Genomic DNA, 24,103 nt, shown 5'->3' with positions numbered 1-24,103 from the left:
CTTCATGCATGTGCTTGTGTGTTTGTCTGAGTGTATGATGGATGATAGAGGGTAAGCAGCCTAGCCTGGGGATGCTCTGTCACTCTCACACCCACGAACAGATAAGCACCTCCACATGCGGAGGACAGGTTTCTAACTTCCTTTGCACCTGCAGTCAATTTTCCTCCTCTCATATTTTCGCGCTATTATTTCAACCTTTTAATGTTGTGACTGAATAAACTCACATAAAGACGGATACATTATGCTGTGGTCACGTAAAGCCGCAATAGCGCACACACGGATTTAATAACAGAAAATGTATGTGTACGTTTTATCGTATCTATCTGGTGTATTCAACTTCAGTGTGACGCTTCCTTCTCTGCTAGATGCATTAGTAGAAGTCACAAAAGAGGTTACTGGCTAGTAACTTTAATGGCTCAAATTAGTGTGTGTCTATGAAAGCCTGTATGCTGGCAGACTCTACACAAAGGAGGCACAAATAAATGTTCTGTTTCTCCACTGCCTGGATGCTTGGAGGGAGAGCAAGCCGACTTTTAGAAGAGGATCTTATTCCAACATGGAAATCGTATGTGAGAGTTTTTTGTCAAGTTTCTTGCTCAGATTACAATTTTGATCCGAATGCAACGTGAGAAATAACAAGTTTATTATACATTTAAAAAAATGGAAATGTTTCAATATCAAAATAAGTGGAAGTCATTTTTGGGCAGCAATGCTGCTCTTATTTTTAGAATAACACATGAAAGGCAGAGCAAAGAAATATGACAGGAGTCATTTCTGAGAACAAACAAATCCAACTCATGTCCACAGAGCAAAACTGCGTGAGTTAAACATTTGTTAGCATGGAACAATGATTGATTTTAATTTAGCTCAAGTTAGAATATATTCCTTTGGTTTGTTTCATACTGATTACAGTATCTTCAAAAATAAAACATGTTGTATGTAACCATACAGCTCTGGAAAACAGAGCTGTATGGTTACCAGGTAACGAGGAATATCCTATGAGAAGGAATTAATTTAAATTTGTATGAAAGTATAAAATGAACATTTTCTTTTTTTAATTTTTTTTCATAATCCACTCTGAGCTCGTTGCAGAGTGGTGAATCCAACTGAGAAGGACATTATGGAAATCTGTGTGAAAGCGTAACATTCTAACTCTGGTTAGCATGATATACATTCTCTTTGAAGCTTCAAGAATTGGGCCTAAAACGCATCCATAGGGAGAACAAAAGTATCCCATACCATCCTGCAACTAGAAGGCTCAAATACAACCGACAACCCCAGTCCGTCCTAATGAGAGGTGAGCCGACTTCTGCTCTCTTAGCGAGAAAGACTGAGATCATTTATTTATTTATTTAAACATTTATTTAACCAGGAGAGTCCCATTGAGATTAAAAATCTATTTTTTGAGGGAGATCTGGCCAAGCCAAAATATATATATTACACGTGAATTATGTGTTATGATTCCGTCAAATCTTCTCCAAAGTAAGTGAGGATTACAAACTTGAATTGGGTGCTTTTTAAATCACCCAATTTCAATGAAACATTGTTTTTTTTTTACAATTTTGAGATATGAAAAGGTTATGGTTGAAAAAAACATACTAATAACCAAACCAGGACTCTATGGCAGGGGATAATAATGTAGTGAAATTACTCCTTAAAACAAAGGATTGATGGATATATGTACTATTCTTTAATACTAGAATAGTTGATGTTCAACATTGTATTTATACTTTTATATTTTCAAAACATGATTCCTTCCAACAGAGATCTTATGAAGCTTAAATCAGGATTGCTCTGTCATAAATCCTTGTTTTACCTGATTTGGCCGAAATACGTTTTGGTAACACTTTCTATGTGTAATCTGTATTATAAACATACTTATAATGCACTATAAAATTATTATAGTACTTTATAAATAAAGCCATAAACACATACCTATTCATAAATAAATTCATTAAATCTATGCAAGAATATTTTTGTCATACAACATTATGGATATTTATGAGTGCATATTTACACTTTATACACATTATAACGCATTTCAAGTGTGCTTAGAATGCATCATAGACACGAGTCTCGTAGAAAGTGTTTTGCTTTTTTTACTTTCTACATAGTTAACAATAATTTTTTACCATAAATAATGCTTGATACGTCGAAGGTTCGACTGCTGCATATTACGATCCATAATAATGCCTTGAAGACGAGAAACGGATCCGGAGTCACTGAGGTCCGGTGCGGCCTGCAAGGATGTAATTCCCCATCACTGTAGTTCATCAGCTTTTCTCTTCCCTCTCCTATTTTCCTCCACAGCCCTACGACTAGCAGCTCCTTCTCTCTCCACCTGCCATCTTGATGATATAATCCTGTACTCGTGAGAGTGGCTGGTGAGCAATCCTCAAGGGAGTCGATGACTCTCAACTCCATCTCCTCCTGACAGATATTCTCACCTTCAAGGTCTTGCCCTCGTGCTTTTGTTTGAACACAGAGCAACAGACGGGGCCGAAAGCACACTGACACTGCCATTTCAAATGTCCAATATGTTCAAACTCAGTCGGATGTCTCCCTTTGCCCTCGTCCGCTGCATTTTAATTCCTCAACACATGCAATTAAGGACTATCTATGCGAGCAGATAACAGACCGAAACCCTTGGCCCTCGCTTCACCTCGAGAGCCGTTCTCTGGCATCCCCGGCCCATCTCCTAGAACAAATAGCAATCCCTTCTCCGACAGGCTCTTGCAGTCCACCATTTGCTGCAATGCAGAGGCGAGAGGAGTGCTAGAGGACTTGTCTTATCCTTTCGAAGATGATCACTCCTCTAACCTTCAGGAAGACGTCACCACAGCATACACCGAGGACGGCTGCTGAACACTGACCCTCTGAGTGTGTCTGTGTGCATTTTCTTTAAGGAGGATTCAGCAGAGTATGAAACATGTAAGGCTTATGATATTCTGTAATTGGATTTCCAAGAAAGCTGGTGACAAAGTCCCTCACACACCACTAATCCTCCCGATCAGCACTGCGGGCCTAAAGCATGCTCTTCATCGCAGATGAATATGTAGGAAGGGAAGGGAAGGGAAGAGGATGGAGCATGAAGCGAGGAAGAACACGGGCCTCGCAGATGCAGAGGGGTGTGGATTGCACCTCTAAAGGCGCGCCGACGTGTCTAATCAGCATCTCCGTGCCAGCAGCGAGTCTAGTTAGGGAAGAGTTCAACGTGTCGGAACCAACACAGCAAACATTCAAACTGTTGCTGTCAGAAGTGGTCAGGGGCTCAGCCTTCACAAAAACAGGGGAGATTAGCTTTGCTGAATCACAGGAAACAGTTCACTTTAGGACTCCGTGACAGATGCCTTCACGAAAAGAGGACACACGGAGGACACTCTCGGCCATATCAAAGTGATTAAAGGAAGAGTTTAAGACGACGCCTGTAACTGATTGGACTTGACTACAGCAGAGCTCGAGTCGCCCGGGTGAAGATTTGTGGTGATATCTCAGGTATAGAGCTGACTGACTTGTTTTGAATCCAATTGTACACAGCAGGAGAAATATCTGGCAGCTGAAACCTTTTCTGGCTCCTTATTTTTTTTGGATTATTAAGGAAAAAAAATAAAAAACAAGCAGAGTAAACTTTGTGGATGTCTGGCAGGCGCATATATTTTTCCATCACTGTCAAAACGCTGGATTGTTTTTCCTGCACTACATCAATTCTATCTGTTCTGCCGTCTTGCTTGCTAAACTAGTTTCTGTTTGTCATTTTCTATTCTCCTAATCTGCAAGACGGGGCGGCGAGGAGTCTTGCAATGTCTATATTCCAGTTAAAGTGGAAACCATCTGAGTGTAATACTTCCTGACTGGTTGTTTCTGTCCTTTAGGGTGATTTCTGATACGTGTTTTTCATGTGTGTTTTATATGCACATGCAAAGCCAAAGAGTGCGCCACACAAGGCCACCGAGAGGGGATGACGATCTGCCACTCTCACGAGTTCCACTTCCTGCGCATGTAAACTAAGCCTTTGCCCCCGGTGCCGCTAATCAAATTACATGTCACATTTCATATCCTATGTCGATGAAACAAACCAAGCTGAGCCACGGAGGGATTTGCATTGTGAAGCTTGATTATTACCTCTCCCGGATCAGTCCCTCCCAGCTATGTGCCTTTCAATGGAGAATAATAGAATAAGTCAATGAGGACGGGGTATGGGACCAGTTGTTTAACCTTGAAGACATCACTTTAAGAATTCCGTCTCCTTCTCAGCCTCAATCCCGGCTTGGTTAAGTATGTAGAGTCCAGCACCACTTTTCATGTTATTAGTGCCCTTGCTGAGATGACGCTCTGTCCCTGAATGATAATACTGGAGGTGGTCGGGGCAGAGAGAGAGCCAGAGATGGAAAACAGAGAGCGATGACAGTGAGTGAGCTGCAATCCTATATGTGCCAGGGCCCTGTCATGTAAACCCTTGAATATGCCTTACTTGCATTACCTTTCTAAAGCAAATTTTCCCACAAAAACCAATAAAGATTCTCAGCGAGGGGATTTAGAGCCATTTCATATAGTCGCTTGGAGAGAGAGAGGAGAGCAAGACGTTTTCTCATATTAGATGAAAAGATGGATTCTCCGTGGACCTTTCATTGTCTGGATCTGTGCTGGGCACTAACTCCAATAAGAAAAAAAACACAGTCTAATTTGGTGCCTGTACGATATCTTGTCTGATATGGTCGCTGTGCTGATGTAGACAAGTCCGAATAAGTCCCAGGTTTAACGGTATCAGTCTCATGACAGCATGATAAAGATACACTGGAAGGATGGGATCTGCATGGCAGACTGATCAAAAGCAAAGTACTTCAAAGTAAATTAACTTCTAAGCTAGAGTGATAAAGTTGCCGTGAAATAATTATTTTTCTTTCATTTAACGGTCGCACTAAAATCCCCATATTTACAATGTGGTGATTACTCAGGATAAACCACAGGCTTCACTTTAAACTGTCTTCAGTGAAACAGCCAAAGAAATAGTCCCTAAAATATATATTTAAAAGGAAACTATGGCTAATCAAAACTCAGTTTTAATGTTTTGTTCGATGGGCTATGGTTGCTTTCACGTCAGACGATCATAGAGTTGTAAACACGGCAATGGCTTTGCAAGAGTAGCGACAACTTTTTTTGGAGGAGAAAAGTTGTAATAAACCGTTGCTTTCCTTAAGAGCATGTTTTCTGGGTTATTCAGACAATAATAAACATTCCATTCATGTCCATCATATTTAGGAGGCGGCAGGAGGAGGGTCGTTACCTCTGGTGGAAAGAGAGAGGGTTCACTGACACTAAAGATGGCGTTAAAAGTAATTTTGTATTAAACCTGCATCTTGTGCCAATCCCATTATTTCCCATAACATGGCTACTGCACACTTCTGCAATAGGAAACTCCTCTTCATTACACCTCAATATTTCATTCAGTTGCAGGGAGTCCTAGGGCTGAAAAGCTTAAGTCGGAGACAAACCCCTGAAATTGGGAGTGAAATGTTCACTGACGTTTCACAAACTTCGGCCACTTGAGAGCAATTTCCAAACTTAAGCTTCTTTATGCATAAAAGACCCAAAGTCTATCCCCTTACAGCTCAGGGATGGGACTTGGTTAAGCAGCAGCAGCAGCACTACAATGTGCAGGGGGGAAATACATTGCACAAAGTGTTGAGAAGAAAAAAAGGCCAGACTTCTCGGTGCCCTTGGCATACTTAAGAAAGGTACGTTATTCAGTCTTGCATTTCCACAAGACAGAGCAAGGTCCTATTTCACACATATTGTACGCTCCTTTCTAGTAGGTTAATTGTAAACTGGACATCTTGCTGCTGGCCACTGTCCCCTGTCTGCTCTTGAAAGTGTCCAGCTCATCTAGATGCGTAATCAAAACCCCAGACGGCATATTCTGGACGTCCAGCTGGCTTCCACCCACTATAGAAGGCAGGTAGTCGGAGAGATGAAGGAAGAGCTGCGGAGCCATGTTCTTACGACCCAGTTCACATCACACACAGGTGTACACAACCACAGCGGTTGGTCATTTCATCTCTGCATCTTCAGCACCGTCCCTCACTCCTCCAATGGCCCCTCCTCTCATAAACATAGCTAAACCACTGAACTCTCCCAAGTCCTTTTTCATCATATTCTAGCACTGTCAAGGCTGCAAAAGGGCACCGGCATCTGAGAGAAGCTTTCCATTGAGGCCTGCGGAATGGATTCACTCCAAACGGCCTTTTCATTCTGCAGCTGCGATGGTTTAGCTCTGTCATGGGTCCAGATGAGGTTTGCCTTTTCCTGATCTGCACGCCACGCCGGAGAAAATAAATCCACGCCACCGAGATAAAGACGGCAGGAAAATTAAATTAAAAGGACAGGAGTCGCGCCGGCGGCTACCCAATGGTCGATGATAGAACACTTCAATATTTCATCACACGGTCATGCATGGACACACGAACACGGACAGTGGCCTGGGAGAAACCGCCTACAGGTTTTATGTATCCATGTGTGAAATGACAAGAGCCACACAACAGCACTCCACGAATTAACCATTGGAGGGAGAAACAGAGGGTCATGGTTGAGCGAGCACATCATGTTCACTTAATTCTCACTCATGGGGATAGTGAGCGCCAAAGACTGGAGAACCCACCGTAAGACGCGTGTAAAGTTGGACAGCCCCACTGCGTCACTATCACATATTTTTCTCGTGCACACCAACTAACACGTCTTCTTAATCTCCGTCGGAAAAAGCAATAGCGTCCACCTCCTTGATGACCGAGAGGCGGATGAGTCAAAGCACCTCGGAGCTCTGTAGCCGATGTCAACCAAATAATTCAACGCCTATTACTCATGGCCATTTGACTCTCGTTCTACTCTTTACGGCCTTCATGCAGATTCGATTAAACTCGTGTGTTCAATGTGAATCAGTGAGCAATCACAAATGCATTGGCGCTTGTTATGGCAAATGCATTGGCGCTTGTTCTCAGGCCCGCCAGGAGAAAGTTTGGCCTCGGTGTCATCAGCAGTTTATTCCAACACATCAACAGATCCTGCTCTGACATTGCTGGGGTCTTCAATCTGCAACTGCAATCACAGCTGCAGTAATTGTCTGTAACCCCCCCCCCCTCCTCCTTGTTTCCAGATGTGTTGGTCTGCATTATGTCAGTCAGTACATAAGATGTGTGTAATATGAACCACAGAGGCTAATCATGGCACAGCATGTCTTATTTGCATCTCTGTATCACTGCGAGGAATATGCTAATCTCTTCCTTATCTTCCTCCTCTCCTTCAGCTTGTATGCTAGAGTGCCCATACACTAGTTTCACAAGGTTGTGATGCTCCAGTGGCCCGGCGACTGTGAACTGTCACAAGCAATCAGTTATGATGGAGCCCTTGTTTTTGCACAGACATGCAGCTTTGGCAGGGCTCTGCTCGCGACTGCCTCTTTTGAAGCAGGCCAGAAACGTGCAGATCAATCTGCTCAGTCGGCAGACGGAGAGCTGGGATCTGGAAGCCCCGTCGCACAGTGATCCAATATTTACTAGTTGGGAGAGTACATCATGACACTCCCTGTTGATGTTTGGTATTCATCACAACACCGCCCCGAATTCCTGGCATTTTTTTTTTTTTACTGTCTTTAGCGCAAAATCATCCTACGCCACACACACACACACACACACACACACACACACACACACACACACACACACACACACACACACACAACCGGGGAACTGAACAATAAACAGCTGATAACGCAGCCCAAGTGGACTGACAAGATTAGACGGCACATAGGTGCCAATTAATGTTTTTTTTTTCTGAGCTCCTCCGAAATAATAAAAGGCTCAAAAGTATTTTCTTTCATAAGCTGTCTGACCTTGGATAGGACAATGCAGTCAGCATCTCCTATTGAACACGACTTCAGAGTTTCTTTTGGACCCAGTGAAGCCAGGCCAATGCAGCAACTTCCGATGAGGCACGATGCGGATGTGCTATTCCAGCTCAAGTAGGGGATTACTGATTCAGTGATTACGGGTATTGTAGGGGAGTCTAGTGAATGGCCAATAGCTAGCTGAGTGTGACTGCAATGGCTGCGGGGACATCGCTGTAATGGGCTTTGTGAGAGAGATTAAATACATATAAAAGGAAGAATATAGAAATGAGAAAGACAGAGAGGGGGAGTAAAAGTACCCCAAAAAATGCTGACTGCAATGTAAGAGATCTTTGCAGGAGACAAGTTTTTAAAATGGCCTTCCTTTCCTCTCCTTTACTCCGTCCCTGTCGTTTCACAACCGGCGTATGAGGGTAAATGACATTTTCAAATGAAAAATAATCTCTGCCACAAACGACGTGCTCTACTCTCCTTGAGAGGTTTTTCTCATTGAGAAAACAAAATGGAAAGCAGCCATCACACGGAGCTGAGCTGCTGGCAGACATATCCCTGATGCACCTGAGATGAGTAGTTCACAATGACATCTCGCCCCCTGTTCATTGGACTTAAAATGCACCACATGATGTGCCGGCTTCTTTTCTTATCATGAACCGTTGTTTCCTCACACTGAGCCCAGCAGCGAATGCGTCGAATGCACCACGAGGAGTGTGTGCGTCTCCTCCTGTGCGGTCCCTTGTGTTGTTTTTATCGTTCGCTTTTTGTATGGTCAGCCAGCTCCTCCTGTTCATCACAACGCGCCACTGATATCATCTTCAATAAGGGAACACAGACTTTGCCTGTCATTGTTGACTTATAGTTCAGAAACCACCCTATTATTTGAACAGTGGTGAACAGATGTGCGCAGCATAGATGGGCTGTCATGTTGCATCATGCCTGCTGTCAAAAAAAAGGGGGTTGGGGGCTTGGTCGACGCCTTTATGGGTCTGCCATAAAGCTCACATATGGTTCAGCGGTGCACAAATTGTTCTTATTCATTCTTGGTTGGTTCATGGAGCATCCAGGTTTTCATTGCTCAGCTGTGGTGTAAATAGTTTTTAGAGTTCTGGAAATGTTATTGTCAACCAAACCTTAAGTGTTAAAGCTTTATGAGTGATCATGTAACATCACTGATACATGTAAAGCATTTCTGGAAGTCCCAGAACTACTGTAGCATTCATGTATAATATATCAAAAGCATCAGTTACCATGTGACTACAGCACTGTGAAAGGAAGTCCTATGTCGACTGCTCGTTTGAAATAAGCGCAGGCTGTAGTGTGAGGATATTTTCAGGGTGCCATGATAGTCTGGTCATAATCACTTCACCTTAATTCCTCTTTTCGCTTGCAATTTATCACATTTGCCCCTGGAAATTAAGCAGATAGATGAAGGAAATCAATAAGATATCCAAGGAACTCAATGTCCCCACAGTTCTGAATGCAACACAAATGATTGATAACTGTCAGAGGGTGAGGAATCTACCAATGTACATCTGTGATGTGATTTACTCCTCTTCCAAATCAGAAAACCTGTCCCGACACCAGATTCCTTTTGATATCCCATGGCTGCTGTAGCCCAGTGTTTGTGAAAGATATATGGAGATTTCAAGCCACCACAGCAGCGAGGGAGAGAAAGCTGTTGTTTTATCAAACAACATCTGCCAGCGTCATTGATTCCAAGACAAATAGCACTACGACAGCAACACTTCTCCTCAGGTTGGGTTTAAGAGGATCTTTTGATATTCTGATTAAAAATGCATTGTGTTGAATCTGCCTCGGAGTGTGTTCTATGTTTTCTAGTCTGAATCTCATTACAGCTTCAGCTGTGTGCCTGACTTTAGAATAAATAAATTAAAATACAGAGGAGGGCATCTCATGGCCATAAAATTAGGTCAAAATAATGTTCAATTTCTGAGGTTTGGCCTTTCGAGTTCTTACAGCCTTTTATGTATTTGTTGGATGATAAAAAACAACAACTTTACCCTCATGACAACAACAAAGAGTACCGGTTTTTGAATTACGTCAGCAGGACAAAGAAAAAAAAGGAGTAAGATAAGTTATTGGTATTTCATCAGTGCTAAATTTCAGCAAGACATGAAGTGTTTTTCTGTAGTGTAGAAGCAATTACTGCAGCACTTGTAGTAACAAGTCAAATTCAATTGTTTATATTTAGTCAAAATGTTCCTAAAAAAATAATGATAATAACTCTGCCAGACATATTTAAGCTTGAGTCAGATCATAACATGTGACTGCATCTGACAGAAACTCCACCCCTTCTGTGACTCATCCTCTTTTTTTTTTTTTTTTTTACTGAGCACCCTGTCAGTCACCCCCTTCTGCTGACGTCCCGGTCTCCTCTCAGAGGCATCGATGTTCCCAGAGCATGTAACCTCATCCGGGGCCGTTACTGTACCACTCATCTGACCGAGGCCCCACATCCAGCTCCCCTCAGAGACCGCCTGGCCTGCCGACCTCCGAATCACACCATTACGTTACACTACGGTGGCTCGTGGTTCTCGTTGAGTCTTTTGCACAGTCACGGTGCTTATCAAATATGCTCGTCTACGCTTCGCATTTCACACAAGTCCTCGCCTTTCAAAAACAATACCTCCTAAAAAATTGTGTGAGCACAAAGGAGACGCGGCGGGATGAGCCGGCAATATTTTCACCGTGACCTTTACTTTGGATGAATGATGAAGTGTGTCAAGGGAGCTTCAGTATAAAACACTGAAATTTACTCAGTAAGAAATATGAAGAGGGAGACGGGATGCGTCTGTCCACGCATGTGTGACTGCATCCGCCTACAGTGTCTGTGTGCGTGGCTCCGTGCATATGTGCGCACACGCACGCATGCATATGCACAAGCCTGTGCGTCCATAAACAAACCTCCATCTGTGCCTCCAACACAGCTGGACTGTGATGGCATGTCCCGGCACAACCCCCATAGCCCGGAGAACTCTCTCTCTCGCGCGCTGGATCGCTCTCTCACTCACACACACACACACACACACAGTCATACACTTGTGCACACACATACTCTCTATAAAAGCAACATCTAAAACATCCTTTATTCAAATTATTGTTTTCGTCCTCTCGGCTTTCTCTTACTGCAGTCTTTGTCTCCATCCTTTCCACTACTACCGCTTCCCGACTCTTACCCAGCTTCTCCTGCCATGGTTCCCCGGTCACACCTTTCAAGCTGAGTTACAGCCTGCGAGGACAAGAAGTGTAGCACTACTACAATCACCTGAGGAGCTTCTGTCGACCATAGCCTGTATCTGTCAGGCCATGCACTGCAGAAATATGCCTGCCTGTCGCTTTGTTTACCATCCATTCACACAGCATCCTCACCACCAACAACGACAACAGCCCCAGAAGCTACACACAGAACAATGCACGCGAAGATTTGGTAAGGGCCCTTTCGTCTGTGCTTCACAACATATGCCATTTGCCACATGTGCTCAGTCATAGTGTGGCGCCGCCGGTGGAAGGAGACCGTTGGTATTTTCTGGCCCACATGTGCGGAGCTAGCACTTTTCTGGGTCGGCGTAAAGGTCAGTGAAGTAGGTGCTTCTAAGAATGAGTTGTGTCTAGACAAAAAAAAATAAGCCTGTGCGCTGTTGAGAGTTTATGATGACTCTGTTCAATGACGTCGATATCCCACATCCAAATACAAGCATCTGCTGGAGTTTTCTTTGTTAAATGAAATCCAATGGGCTCCACACACTTTCTGATCCTCATACTCACAGATTATCACCATTGATCAGCCCGCATCACATGGAATTTAACATCCACTTAGAAGGAGACACACACACACACACGCACACACACACACACACACACACACACACACACACACACACACACACACACGTGAGATAATTCATTTTTCTGTCCACTGCTTCACACTGACAATAAAGCAGCATGAGCATCTCCCAACGATAAGTCCCTAAATCCACCGCTATTAACTTAAAGCCGTGTTTAAGGAATAGTTTGACATTTTGGGCATAACACTTGTCTGCTTTCTTTCCAAGAGATGAAATAAGAGACGATTGATACCTCTCTCAAAAGTCTGTTCGGTAAACATGAAGCTACAGCCAGCAGCAGGTTATCTTAGATTAGCATGAAGACTGGAAACAGGGGAAACCACGAGCCTGAATACACCAACGAGGACCTTGAAAGGTAATTAATTAACACGCTGTACTTTGTTTATTTAATCCAAAAGCAAAGTGTAAAAGCAACAATTTGCTGCTTTACTAGGGGTTATAAACCGGACTATTTATTGATCGGGACCAGAAACTTCCCGGTGCCCCAATTGGTTGCCTGGCAACTAAGACATTATTTGTACCACTTGTAGAACTGCATCGTAAAAAAAAAATGATGCTTTTGGATGGATTTGAGACATGAGATATAAAATGTTCATAAGTGAGCCTTAGCTGTGCTGGCAGATTTTGTCCCCTTTCTAGCTAGCAGGCTAGCTGTTTCTCCCTGTTCGGAGTCTTTATGCTAAGCTAGGCTAACAGGATGCTGGCTTCAGCTTCACATTTACCAATGTAGACATGAGAGTGGTATCGCTCTCTGAACTCTACCTCTTGCTAAGAGAGCGAAAAACGTAACACTATTCCTTTAACTGCCTTGTCTCTCTAATTACAATAAGATGCATCGCACCTCACAGTCACTCTGCTTTCGCTCTTATCTCTCCCTTTTTCTCGCCTTAAGAAATGACAAGCGCAAATCACTTGTTTTATCTCATTTTCCTCCCGTCCTCCCTGAGCAAAGCAGTTTTGCCAACAGTAGCAAACAGCGGTGGGAGACGGTGGCTGAACTGTGCTGCCAAAGAAGCATCTGCTACTGCCAGGGTTTAAGGACCTGGAGGATTCAATAAAAGAGGGGTAGGCACATGTAAAAAGGCTGGCAGAAGGGACACAGACCATTAGCTTAATGACAGAATGAGGAATGAGGAATGGGGAGATGAGATTCAAAAGCCAAGCATTGCAAAATGTGCCTTTTACAGGAATCAAGGCGAATAATCTAATAACCAGCGTGGAGAAGAGAGGCGGAGGGAGGCTCTGTGTTTTCTTCGCCTCAGGTAAAGGGAGCCGAAGAAGAAGAAGGGTAAACAGGAGAGAAAAGGATGGCGGTGTCATTAAGTTGGCTAGCCGTGACCATCAGGAACATTAATGCTGTCGACTCTGCTTTCTTCAAACTGCTACCCTTTGCTTTGAACTACTCCTGTCTTCCCTGTGAGCGTACCTGACTCCGAGTTTCCGTAGCTATTATGGACCCGGCACTGGTAATTACACATTTCACAATTTCTGATGTCACTTCAAAGCAACAACAGTGTTGGCACCAAAGCACACACCATGCCTCTGCAGTACAAAGCCGAGCCTTAAGGATTACTAAAGCCACACATTGTATTGCTGCCGGCCACTAATTCAATTAATAGCATACGTTTTTAAACCAACTTGAAAGAAGCGCTTCTGACACAAGACTGTGCCTTCATCCCACCTAAAGTTTTCCACGTTTTGCTTCTAAAAAGAAAAAATTGAATAACTCTATGCATGTCCTCTTGTTCCTCTGCCTCTGTTGTATTACTTTTAAAGGATGTTCAGCACACGAGGAGGAGTGATCTACATGATGAGTCAGAGAAGAGGGCTGTGGCAGTATCTGTCCCGGAGTAAAGAGAGAACGCACACTAAAGCAGAACGTCAGCTCCGGGAAAAGGGGAGTCCGGACAGCACAAAACAAATGTCGTCATTTCAACCACTCTGCAAAGGCCTTAGGCAGCCAGAACTCATCTTGATCAAAGCAATGAAGCTTGCCTCGAAATAGATTTATTTCCCAAACCCCCTCAAATGGCACTTTTGTAAAAAAAAAAGAGAATAAAAGAACTTAGTTCAGATTGCTCGATCATAAAATAGATGTGTGCTACTGCTAACAAAGGTCTGAGTCAGCCACAGGGGGCTATTGATGACAAAGGAAATTTGAATGTCCACTAAACAATTGTGACAGCTTGCAGAACAAACAACCGCGCTGACAAATATGAAATACGGAACTCACCAGAGGCAAAGGCTCAAAGACCTGGAAGTCAGCAGATAAGTGATATCTAATAACCGTCATCTCTATTTTGTTCACTACATTGGTAGGGACAATCTCAGGTGCTTATGGACTGTTGTGAGCTCAGCATGAGCTGTCTGTGGTTTGTGAGCTCTGCTTGACAAGAGTCTCAAAGGCACTACCTTGAAAAAAAGTCTCTGATCATACATTCAGATTCGAAAGAAAACTGTTTTGAGAGCAGCTGTCTTTGCTTGAGTTTGATTATTTTACAATTACAATAAGTAGAGGGCTTTTAGTTTGTTAATAATAAAGTGTCTTCTTGTATAATGTAGCAGACTGAACATTCAACACTAAAGAGAAATTTCAAGCAGCGCAGATTATTTATATGCACATCAAAGAAAAATAGATGCTCTAACCAAACATTATAATGACATTTGACAATCGCTCTCCTATTTTTGCAGCACTGAGCGATTCATTTCCTTTTCAGCATTGGTTACTTTGCGTCATTAAAAGCTCATAGTTTTCCTTGTATCAGAAGTTCAAGGCAGTCCTGAGACAGAGCTCTTGATGGAGACGCTAAGACGTGGCAGCAAGAAACAAGAAACGGGGCCACGGCTCCCACAGGAGCCCCTTCCTCTCACTAAAGCTCTGTCTGCCCATGAATTTAATTAGATTCTGATATCAAGCCTTTTTCTACTATGCTTCCCTTCCTCTTCAACATGCGTGAAATTGCACGGCACTATCTATTATTTATTCACTCTCATTTGTTTATTGTTTCTTATGGATGCTTTCGTTAGGGCCCTCGCAGCTCTGCTGCCTGTGATATGACGCTCTGCTTTATCTCCCCTCGCTGCTCAGACCCACCTCCTCTGCAGGTCTGAGCCCAACTCATTTGCTGCCGTTGGTTGGGGCGCTATGGATTTTTTTTTCTCCCCCCCGTTCACCCAATGACAACACGGTGAGGTGCTATGAGGGCTGGGCGCTAATGAGCTGACTCTGCACTGCTGGGGGAGATGCTCTGTAACACAGGGGGAGTCAAAGGACGACGCAGTAGGAGATGCTCTGTCACACGAAGAGTCAGAGGGGCCATTATGAGCGTGCCACACAGGGTTTAGACTTTAGAGGGACTCAAACGCACCAGTCAGAGAGAGAGACGTGCGTCTTCAGAGCCGGCCATTCAGCTAAACTGAACCCATCATTTAAAATGACACCACAAAATGGCATTCTCGGCTCTATCGGTTCCCCTTTATGTCCACTTTGTTTCTGCCGATTCCAAGAAACTGAAGCCAGTGGGGGTGTGGAAAAAAAGAGGGGATTTGTTGGAATCCGCCACTGCACCAGTTGCATCATGGGCTGGACCATAACCACATAATGGGACCCATGGAGGGGAGGATCACGTATTATATTTAATAGATACTTTAACAGTTTAAATATGTTCCTTTGGAATAGTGGATCATGTATGTGAAGAAAAATAAGGATATTTATAAAACACTTCAAGTGTCAAGTTATAAAATAAACATCCGACTTTGCTCCATAACACATGCAGTCCTCTAGCACGGAGTCCTTGACACAAGGTTTCTGTAATTGGCTGCATTCTCAAGGCCAGCATGTATATATGCTGAAGTAATTTATTTTACAGAGTGGCATTCATGCACTTGTAATATATATCAGCTTTCTAAAACTCCAGGCAGCCACAAACGCTTTGAACGGTTTCCAACCACAGCTTCTGTCTGCAAAATCGTACTATGTGTAAAAGAAAATATGCATTTCTAAAAATAAATACATACAAATAAAAGAAAGGATGTATACATATGTGTGATAAACCACAAGAAAACGCAGGATACATATGGGAAGAACACTGTGTACATTAGACAAATCTGTATTTGTAAATTCCCACTGGGACTTTATGAGAGAGAGTGAAGTGAGGCGAACTTGACTGCTTCCCCTGGATTGAGAAAGCTCTACATAGGCTCCATATGGATGAGTTTGAGAGAAATGATTCTGCTGCTCCGCTGTGGACATAAGTGAGGGTGGGGATGGGTGGGGGGTCTGGACATGACTAAAACTGAAGCACACTTACACGCATGGGTGACTGAAAAGCTGTTGGACGACTCGAGGTTGTCCACGTTGTAGTTGAGGTGGAAAGGCTTCTCAGTGGTGTTTTGGTTGGTGTTGAAGAGTTGGACAGCGAACCTGAACGCGCTGTGCTCCTGCACCGTGGAGCGCATGAACAGCCCCCCTTAAAGAGATGAAAACCAACATCAGACCATCGCATCTGTGCCTTTTTTACACTCGTGTCAGCGTGAGACCCCATTTCATTCAGTAAAGGAGGAACTCTGTACGTCCCACTGTCACGGGGAAAGAGGCTGACTGGTATTTGAAAGAATAACTATATCGTGCATTTTTTTGACCAGTGCGCCTGTCTGCAACTCTTTACATCGAGCGGACCTGATTGTCTCTCGTCCTCCTTATTATTATTATTATTATTATTATTATTATTATTATTATTATTATTATTATTATTATTATCATCATCATATATTTCAGCCGACGATCCCAATGACACAGACAACACTACATGAGGCTTTAATCTATAGTTTTACAGAATCAGCGGTTTTAAGATCGCAGTTTACGTAAAATCAAGTTAGTCTCTATCACTGCGCAGAGCTCCGCGCTCCGTGCACATCTCTCCGGATTGAAACTGCAACCTTTGTCCATGCAAACCACAGTCCGCAGCCTCTTATTCTAACACAGCAAAGACACTTACCGATATTTATCTGGTTGGGAAATCCTGCGAACGATCTGTCACAGAGCCACAGGAGCAACAAAACCACTCGTTGTGCCATTTTTCTCCGACCGATCTGTTCAACTCCTCACAAGGGTCTGTCTGAGCAAATTCATATGTTCTGGATGGGAGCCGGGCGCGATGGAAATCCAGTGGAAAGATGATGGTCGCTCACAGTGCACCAATTAGGTTCATTGAGGTGCAGCCCAGCTGCAGAGCATTTTTTTTTTGTGCAACTAAGAGAGGGAGAGGGAAAGAGAGAGGGGGCGCAAGAGGAGGAGGGGGCTAGTGTGTGTGTTTGTGTGTGTGTGTGTGTGTGGGGGGGGGGGGGGGGGGGGGGGGGGGGGGATGATCTGAACTCCGATTGGACCCGTCGCGGTCGTGCCAATGTAAAAAGCCTCAGCCCGCCAGATTACGACGCCTTGCAATGAGCGCGTCACTTGTCAATATTGTCCTTCTGCCGGCCGGATCAATAGAAACGCTGCAATCTCAGGTGGCCAATGATGCCCGATAGCCGGAGAGGAGAACATGGAGTGAGCTACGGTTATTTATCACACAGGGAGAAAGTTTGTGTCCATGTTGGAGACAATACAGATGCTCCTAGTTTTACTATATACCTTTAACGAGAGCATTTGAAAACGATTTGTGTTGTTATGTTTCCCGTTCAGATTTTAACGTGAGAGAGAGAGAGGAGCCGCAATAAGCGACGAGCAGAGGAAAAGTTGAACACACGCGATGCCGGACAAACACGCGCAGACACGCACGCGAGGGCGGGATGGATGTGGATCAGAACTGTCTGTGGTCCTGAAAACATTCTGGCTCACTGCATTAGATATAGTTGTTTCCTCGCCTCCTGTGGAGGTTTGACCAACACACCGATATCTCTCAGTCTCATTTTATTTACTTCTAGCTTTTTTCTTCTTCTTCTTCCTCTGTCTCTAATGAAACATCTATCATTCCCACGATTCTGCCTCAGAGAGAACAATTAAGGGATTACTGGCCCATTTATCACCCCCGGCAAAGCGCTTTGAAAATTGAGTTTTTAATTGCATTGGAAATGGCTTAGGCTTCAGCTATCGATACTGCAGTGCACTGAGTGCCTTTTTAACGTATGACAGACCGTGTCACGTTTTAAACTTTTTAGCAGCAAAGCGTGTGTCCAGTAACATGAACCCGAGGGGAAGTGAATGCCTGCGAGCCCGCGGTGAGGGCTCTGCTACCACGTTGCAGCTGATCAGGCGTCAATGACGAATACAGGGAAGTATATACACACATGTTGTGTTTAATGGAACAGAAATCACCTTGGCGTTTAAGAGCTGAGATCATGGGATGATGAGTTGGATCATTTTCTACACGTTTATATGATTAACACAAGTTTAACTGGCATCATGTGTTTGAAAGTGTGGCATTAATCATTCATGCAAATCAAGTAATGATGTGATGGGGGTGTATGTGTTGGGGGGGATGCATCCCATTGATTCTCTGTCTGCACAGCCTACATGTCAGAGTCCTGGGACACCGGTTTGCACGACCTTAGTGGCTGAAGTCATGATGACCAACGTCAAACTGACCCACAAACTCTCTCCACATAACACCTCGGACTGAAATGTTGAAGGTTGTTTTAGCTTAACAATAAGTGGCCACCTGTGATGTTGGTTTGTTAAAACGTTGTATAGAACAATTAATTTACAGCATACCAAAGGGGCCATTTAATTGGTCATTTACGGTGCATGCTGGTGCTCAGTGTGAATCGAGTTAATCATGCAGCATTTCAAACAAAACCCATAAAGAAATAACATTCACTCCAAGTGGAGCCGAGCATTTGAGATAAGGCCTCGATATAATTGAAATTAAATGGTGATGATTGTGCTGCTGTATTTGCAATTAGGACATTTTGGCCATGCTGCATTATCCTCGAAGCAGGAATTCAATTGTGTGTAGAAATTCACAGATATGATCTATATGAAAACAAATAATTTATTTCATGATATGCCTTTCTGGATTTTGAAGTCTCACAGGGGTGTTACTCTCCCAGGCGAAGTGAAAAAGACTGAAAAATAGATGAAAAGATGTTTCTTTTTATCTCATGATGATGATGATGATGATGGTGATGATTCACGGGCTATAGCTCTGAGCACTGCAAGGCTCACCAGCAAGAATTATTCATTTGCTCCCTGCCTTCTCTTCCTAACATAACAGGGTGGAATCTTCATCTTCGCCTCTTTGAGGAAACACAAGCAAATAAATTAGAAACTATAACATGTATAAAAAAATTCCAGGGGCCACGGACGGGCGTGAATATTCTAAGGCTTGATTTGCTCATGATTACTGACAGTCTTCTTGTAGTCGTGTGATAAAAACATCATCTGTAGATATATTTGACACAACAGTCGGCACTGGTTCCCCACCAGTGCAGACTGTGGTCTCAAATATCAATTTATTTTATTTTATAGTTGAAAATAAAACTGGTCAGTCCTTTCTGGTGGACAAACAAAGTAATGGTGTGGTGTTGACTCTTTAAAATGAAGCATTGTTAAATTGTTGACCTAACATGAGTGATTATTGTTCGTGACATGAATGTATGTTCAACTGTGAGCATGCAGGCGCCCCAGTGGCCTAATGGTTACAGCACATAACACATAACCGCAGTGTGTCGAGTCTCTCTATGTGACTGTCAAATAAAGTTAAATAAATTGAAAAATAACACTCCTTTGTGGCCTGAGGAGCATCCAGTCTTTCTCAAGAAACAAACAAACAAAAGTTGGAGAAATATTGTTAAAAATACTGTAAACCTAGTTTTGTGTAACAGACATACTTGTTACTCATTCCTTGAATTATCTTTTGACCTCAGATTTATCTCTGGGGCTTCGGAGTCTGGTTCAGGGTGATAAGTCAAAGAGCTATACAGTTTCTCATTCAGAAGCAATCACAAAATCACAAAAATGGTTCCTTTAAAATCGTTGACTTCATTCATTTCAGAAAAAGCACATATCTGTACTCAAGTATCAATCAATAAATGTGACCCATGTTATTGCCTAAATGCAACATTGGTGGGCAACCAGGAGCTACAGAGTGAAACCACTCGTCCACCACCGCTGCGTCTGGCTTTAATCCGTGGCTCCAGTCTTTCCGGCTCCATAAAACCCAACTGGCAGCGTTCCTTGTCATGGCATTGATGACTCCTACTGGTTGGTCGGGACGGCTGTGTGCAGTTGGATTAAGATCTGCAGGAGATTCTTTGAACCTCTGCATGTGCTGCAGAGCTGCTCCCTCCTGGTGCAGCTGCTCGCTGGAAGAGGAGGCGTATCGGAGGAAGCACATGGCCGTCGACACCCTCCCTAGGACAGCAGTGGATGTTCGTTTCCACAGCAGGCTCTGCGCTGCATGGGGATTTGGCCTTTACAAATGGAGGGAAATGCCAAATAGAAAACCTATAAATAATAATAAAAAACAACAACAGCAGATAAGACTATTAGAGAAGACTGTATGGCTGCAACCTGAAAAGCTCCTGTCGGAGTCAGAATAAAGTGACCCCAGATGAGACATAAAGGCTGCTAACCGCAGCAGAATATTCACCTTTCCATCTAAAGTTGATATTAGGTTATACAATTATTATTTTATGATCACAAGAAAACATAACGTGTTGTGTAAGAACCTCTTTGACCGAGAGAAAAAATGAGCATAATTGATCGGTCCATCCTGCCCATGTTGTGAGACAAGAACAAAACTGACTCAGTATCACACATCTGCTCAGAGGATCAGGTACAGAACCAGGTGTTGGGATACGTTCTTAAATCAGCTGCAAATTAATTGAGAGCTTTAATGCAATATGTTGCAGTGCAGGAAGAGGACACATCTTACATCTAAGTAATGACTTGGATTTAACAAGGCTCATTTTCCTGCAAATAAAAGTGTGCATATCAAAGGAAGTTGCTTTTTATGTCAAACATTTAAACAATGAACATCTTGGAAATGTAATATGTTTCTGTATGATCAGCGCTCGTCGCGTTATGTTTCAGTTCCTTTGCTCACACGTACGACTTGACTCCACTTTCAAATCTGCTTTTTCCGACCATTTAGCACACTGTCTCACATAATTCCGACCCTGCTGAGAAACTAAATTCAGTAATCATAGAAATAGGTTCCTCTAGTGAAAGACACATATTGAAAGGGGGTGAATTAGCATTATAGGAAGGATGCAGTTAAACAAGCATTATGCAGCTCAAACTCAATGATATTTGGATAGCTATTCCAAGAGCCTATCAGTCTTGGCCAGATGTTGGAGGCTGATAAGAGACTCTGCTCTCAAGGAGCTCTTTTTTATTCTGTCAGTGCCTCTTCCCATGAAAGAGACTCCGGGAAAGCAATGGCCTAAGGAGATATGAAGCACTTGCCATTGTAGTAGAGTGTCACACAGATGTAAGGAAACAACAAATCTAGTTGAATAAAACATTCTGTGCAAACATTGTACAATGTGGAAATCACATTTGGGTAACAAAAGTGTAAAAAAAAAAAAAGAATAAACAAAAATCTCCAGTGGGATAAAACTCGAAGTATGTCAAGTGGCAGAACCCACTGACGGGAAAGACGTTTGGGAGGTACGCTGTGAACTCCACGTGAGGAAAATGGAAAGTGTTCGTGCGACACACGATAAATGACGTAACATAGTTTGAGGGATGAGGGGAAAAGTGCCTCCCCCGGTTTCACTATTTGAATGCCACTGCGTGCTGCGTCACAAACCCATCACGCGCTTTGGCTCCCCAGCAAACACTCTTTGGCCTGAGTGTGACAGAGGCGGTGTTATCAGCTGCACAGGCTGACACATTTCACTCTCCTGCCTCTGGCGTTGCACAGTCTGATCCATGCGGCCGCAGCAGTGAGCGCAGCGTGGCGGGAAGACATCTTCACCGCATGAGGTTTAAGCTACACGGAACAGGCCATCTGTACCCAGAAGGGTACCCCACAGTTAACACACATGTATGTACTGGACATGTATGCACTGGACATGTGCACAAACAAATCCACGGGGCGGTTTTGGGCATTCGAGTTTTGGCAGTGCAGGGGTGAGCAACCATTGGCAAGCGGCAGCTTAACCAATAACCCAGAACCTAGAAATAATTGTGCATGAGAGTTTCTTGGGAAATGTTGAAGTAGCTTCTCATCCGCATGCCAAATTGGGTGAGTTGTTATACAAGCTTTCCCGTTCTTTGTTGACACAGTCGGGCCGGCCTCGCGTGACCCCGCTGGCTAACGGCCGCCTCCCTGCACTGCCTCAGACGGCGCTTATGGCCGATGAACGGCGTCCTGACCGCCGAGGAAGCGAAGCGCCCGGCCTGCGGTTCCCCCTCCGGTTCCCTCTGCGGTGAACACTGTTTGTTCTGACAGCACCTTTTTTTCCGTTCTTTGCACTGTTTGCGCTATTAGATGCCAGCTCAGCCGTCACCATGTTGAGAGCCCTGTGGAGACAATAAAGATGCTCCCAGTTTTGCATAAAGTTTAGCAACTTTGACAAGAGTCAAAGTTGCTCCGACTAGCTGCCTCCGACTAGAGAAAAATTGAGACACAAATGTGATAATTGATTAAACACTGAATGTAAGAAGCACAATGCAAAAGAAAAAGGAAGATCGTTTTCAGTTGTAAAAATGCAAAAAAAGCTTTAAAGAAAATGCTAGTTTCAGCTAAAGCTAAATGTACCTTAACTAGTGTTGGATCTAAAAAAATGCTAGTTTTAATATTTTATTTGTATATATAGCGAACAGGACAGAAACTGCACCTGGTCCCATTTCCCAGAGCACAAACATTGCTGCCTATAATAGCTGTGGCTAAAAGAACATGTCAAATCCCACTTGCCTACTTTCTGGATTCCAGATGCCTTCATTATATCCCAGGACTTGTTTTTCTTTTTTTAAGCTTAATGCCACCTGCACAGCAGAAAGGAACAAGGGAAGAAAAGCCAACCACACCATGGCACTGACTTGGTTTTGTTGCGGTGACCCCGTCACTTCAGACCTCCAAAAGGGGGGATAAAGGTTTAATAGCAAAGGCAAGTTATGATGGCAAGAAGAAAGAAATGAAATGCAGCCAAGAAAATGCTAAAAACAGTCCCTCAGCAGCAGCAGCAGCAGCAGCAGCAGTGATAACAACAACAGCAGCCTGCTACTTTCCCTTCCCCCATGGCCTATGTTGCCATATCCCAGTAATAGGAGATGGGTGTTGCTCACTGCCTAATTGAGAAGAAAACAAACTAGTTGCTACAGATAATGGAAAAGGTGCGAAAAAATACCATTAATAGTCAGTGATCCTTTTTAAATAATTAACAGTGTCCACTGTGTACCATTAACAGCACTGGTCCTGTGATTAATGTTCCAGCTATTATGGGTGTTAAGATACACCAGCTAATAAATCAATCTTACATATGAGTGATAGATATTCTCTGTGAATAACTAATGCAGTTTAAGGTGCTTTAACAACACTCTTACATCAGGTTTTTGTGTAGGCTGCTGAACAGCAAACACAAGGAGCCACACTAAACGGACACGTTCAGAAAGAGCGTCAGAAAACCATAGGCGCATGAGAAAAAAGCGAAGAAAATATTAATCTTGATATAACAGACATAGAGGTTTCAGGCATCCGCACATGATATGGACCTAATGATAGTCCCTTATGCTTTGATTTCCAACATAAAGGGATGCATATGAAAGCAGCATTCAAGGTCAAGCATTCCAGTAACACGCCAAGCCAACAGCAGATGATAAATGATAAACATTCTGTAGATAGTCTGTGCCATACTTCTTAATAATGCACTCCACATCGCTGCAGTTATAATGAAACATTCAGGAGCTGGGAGTATGAATATTGCATTTCATTAATGGATCAAAGAATCAAGAGGTCAGGAGACGGTGTATCCCTCTTCTTTTTTTGGGGATGTGTGTGCCAGTCAGTGCTGGTGTGTGTTTTTTTCTTTCCAGCGCTGTTTGTCAGGAGGGAAGCTCTTGCTGTTTGTTAGTCCCTCATAGAATGTAATGCTTCAGTTATCACTTTGTTAGCCGGTTTTACTGTACCTGCAATTAAATTTCCAAAGTCAGAGGAGCTTAACTAATTACTCCCAGCAAATGGGCCCTGTTTCCAATGCAAATAACACTCTAATAGTGCAGGAAGCCATAACGTGGGCTTGGTGACTCTCGCACTGTCAATCAATACGAAATTGGATTTGCAACATAATGTTATGTCAGCTATTTCGGCGCATTCATTTGACAGATAAAACTGTAATCTAGCTAATGCAATGCTCTCAACACAACAGTTTAGCAGCGCAAGTTGAAATGAAGCCA

General features: G+C 43.4%; 1 protein-coding gene across 2 annotated transcripts in view; it reads right to left on the bottom strand.

Moving 5' to 3' along the window:
- Positions 1-16,836, bottom strand: part of gria3b (glutamate receptor, ionotropic, AMPA 3b) — a gene marked incomplete at both ends in the record, with an annotated part of 73,835 nt that extends 56,999 nt beyond the window's left edge. For both annotated transcript variants that reach the window (XM_079229149.1, XM_079229150.1), the window contains 2 exons: positions 16,071-16,229; positions 16,758-16,836. In XM_079229149.1, the coding sequence (XP_079085275.1) occupies positions 16,071-16,229; positions 16,758-16,836 (238 nt within the window). The remainder of the gene's footprint in view (positions 1-16,070; positions 16,230-16,757) is intronic.
- Between the last annotated feature and the right edge of the window lie 7,267 nt (positions 16,837-24,103).

The sequence above is a fragment of the Taurulus bubalis genome (assembly GCF_910589615.1).
Source record: "Taurulus bubalis genome assembly, chromosome: 13".
In the NCBI taxonomy this organism is placed as follows: Eukaryota; Metazoa; Chordata; class Actinopteri; order Perciformes; family Cottidae; genus Taurulus; species Taurulus bubalis.
Note: the sequence above shows the minus strand (reverse complement) of the source record. Positions and strands in the feature narration are given on the sequence as shown.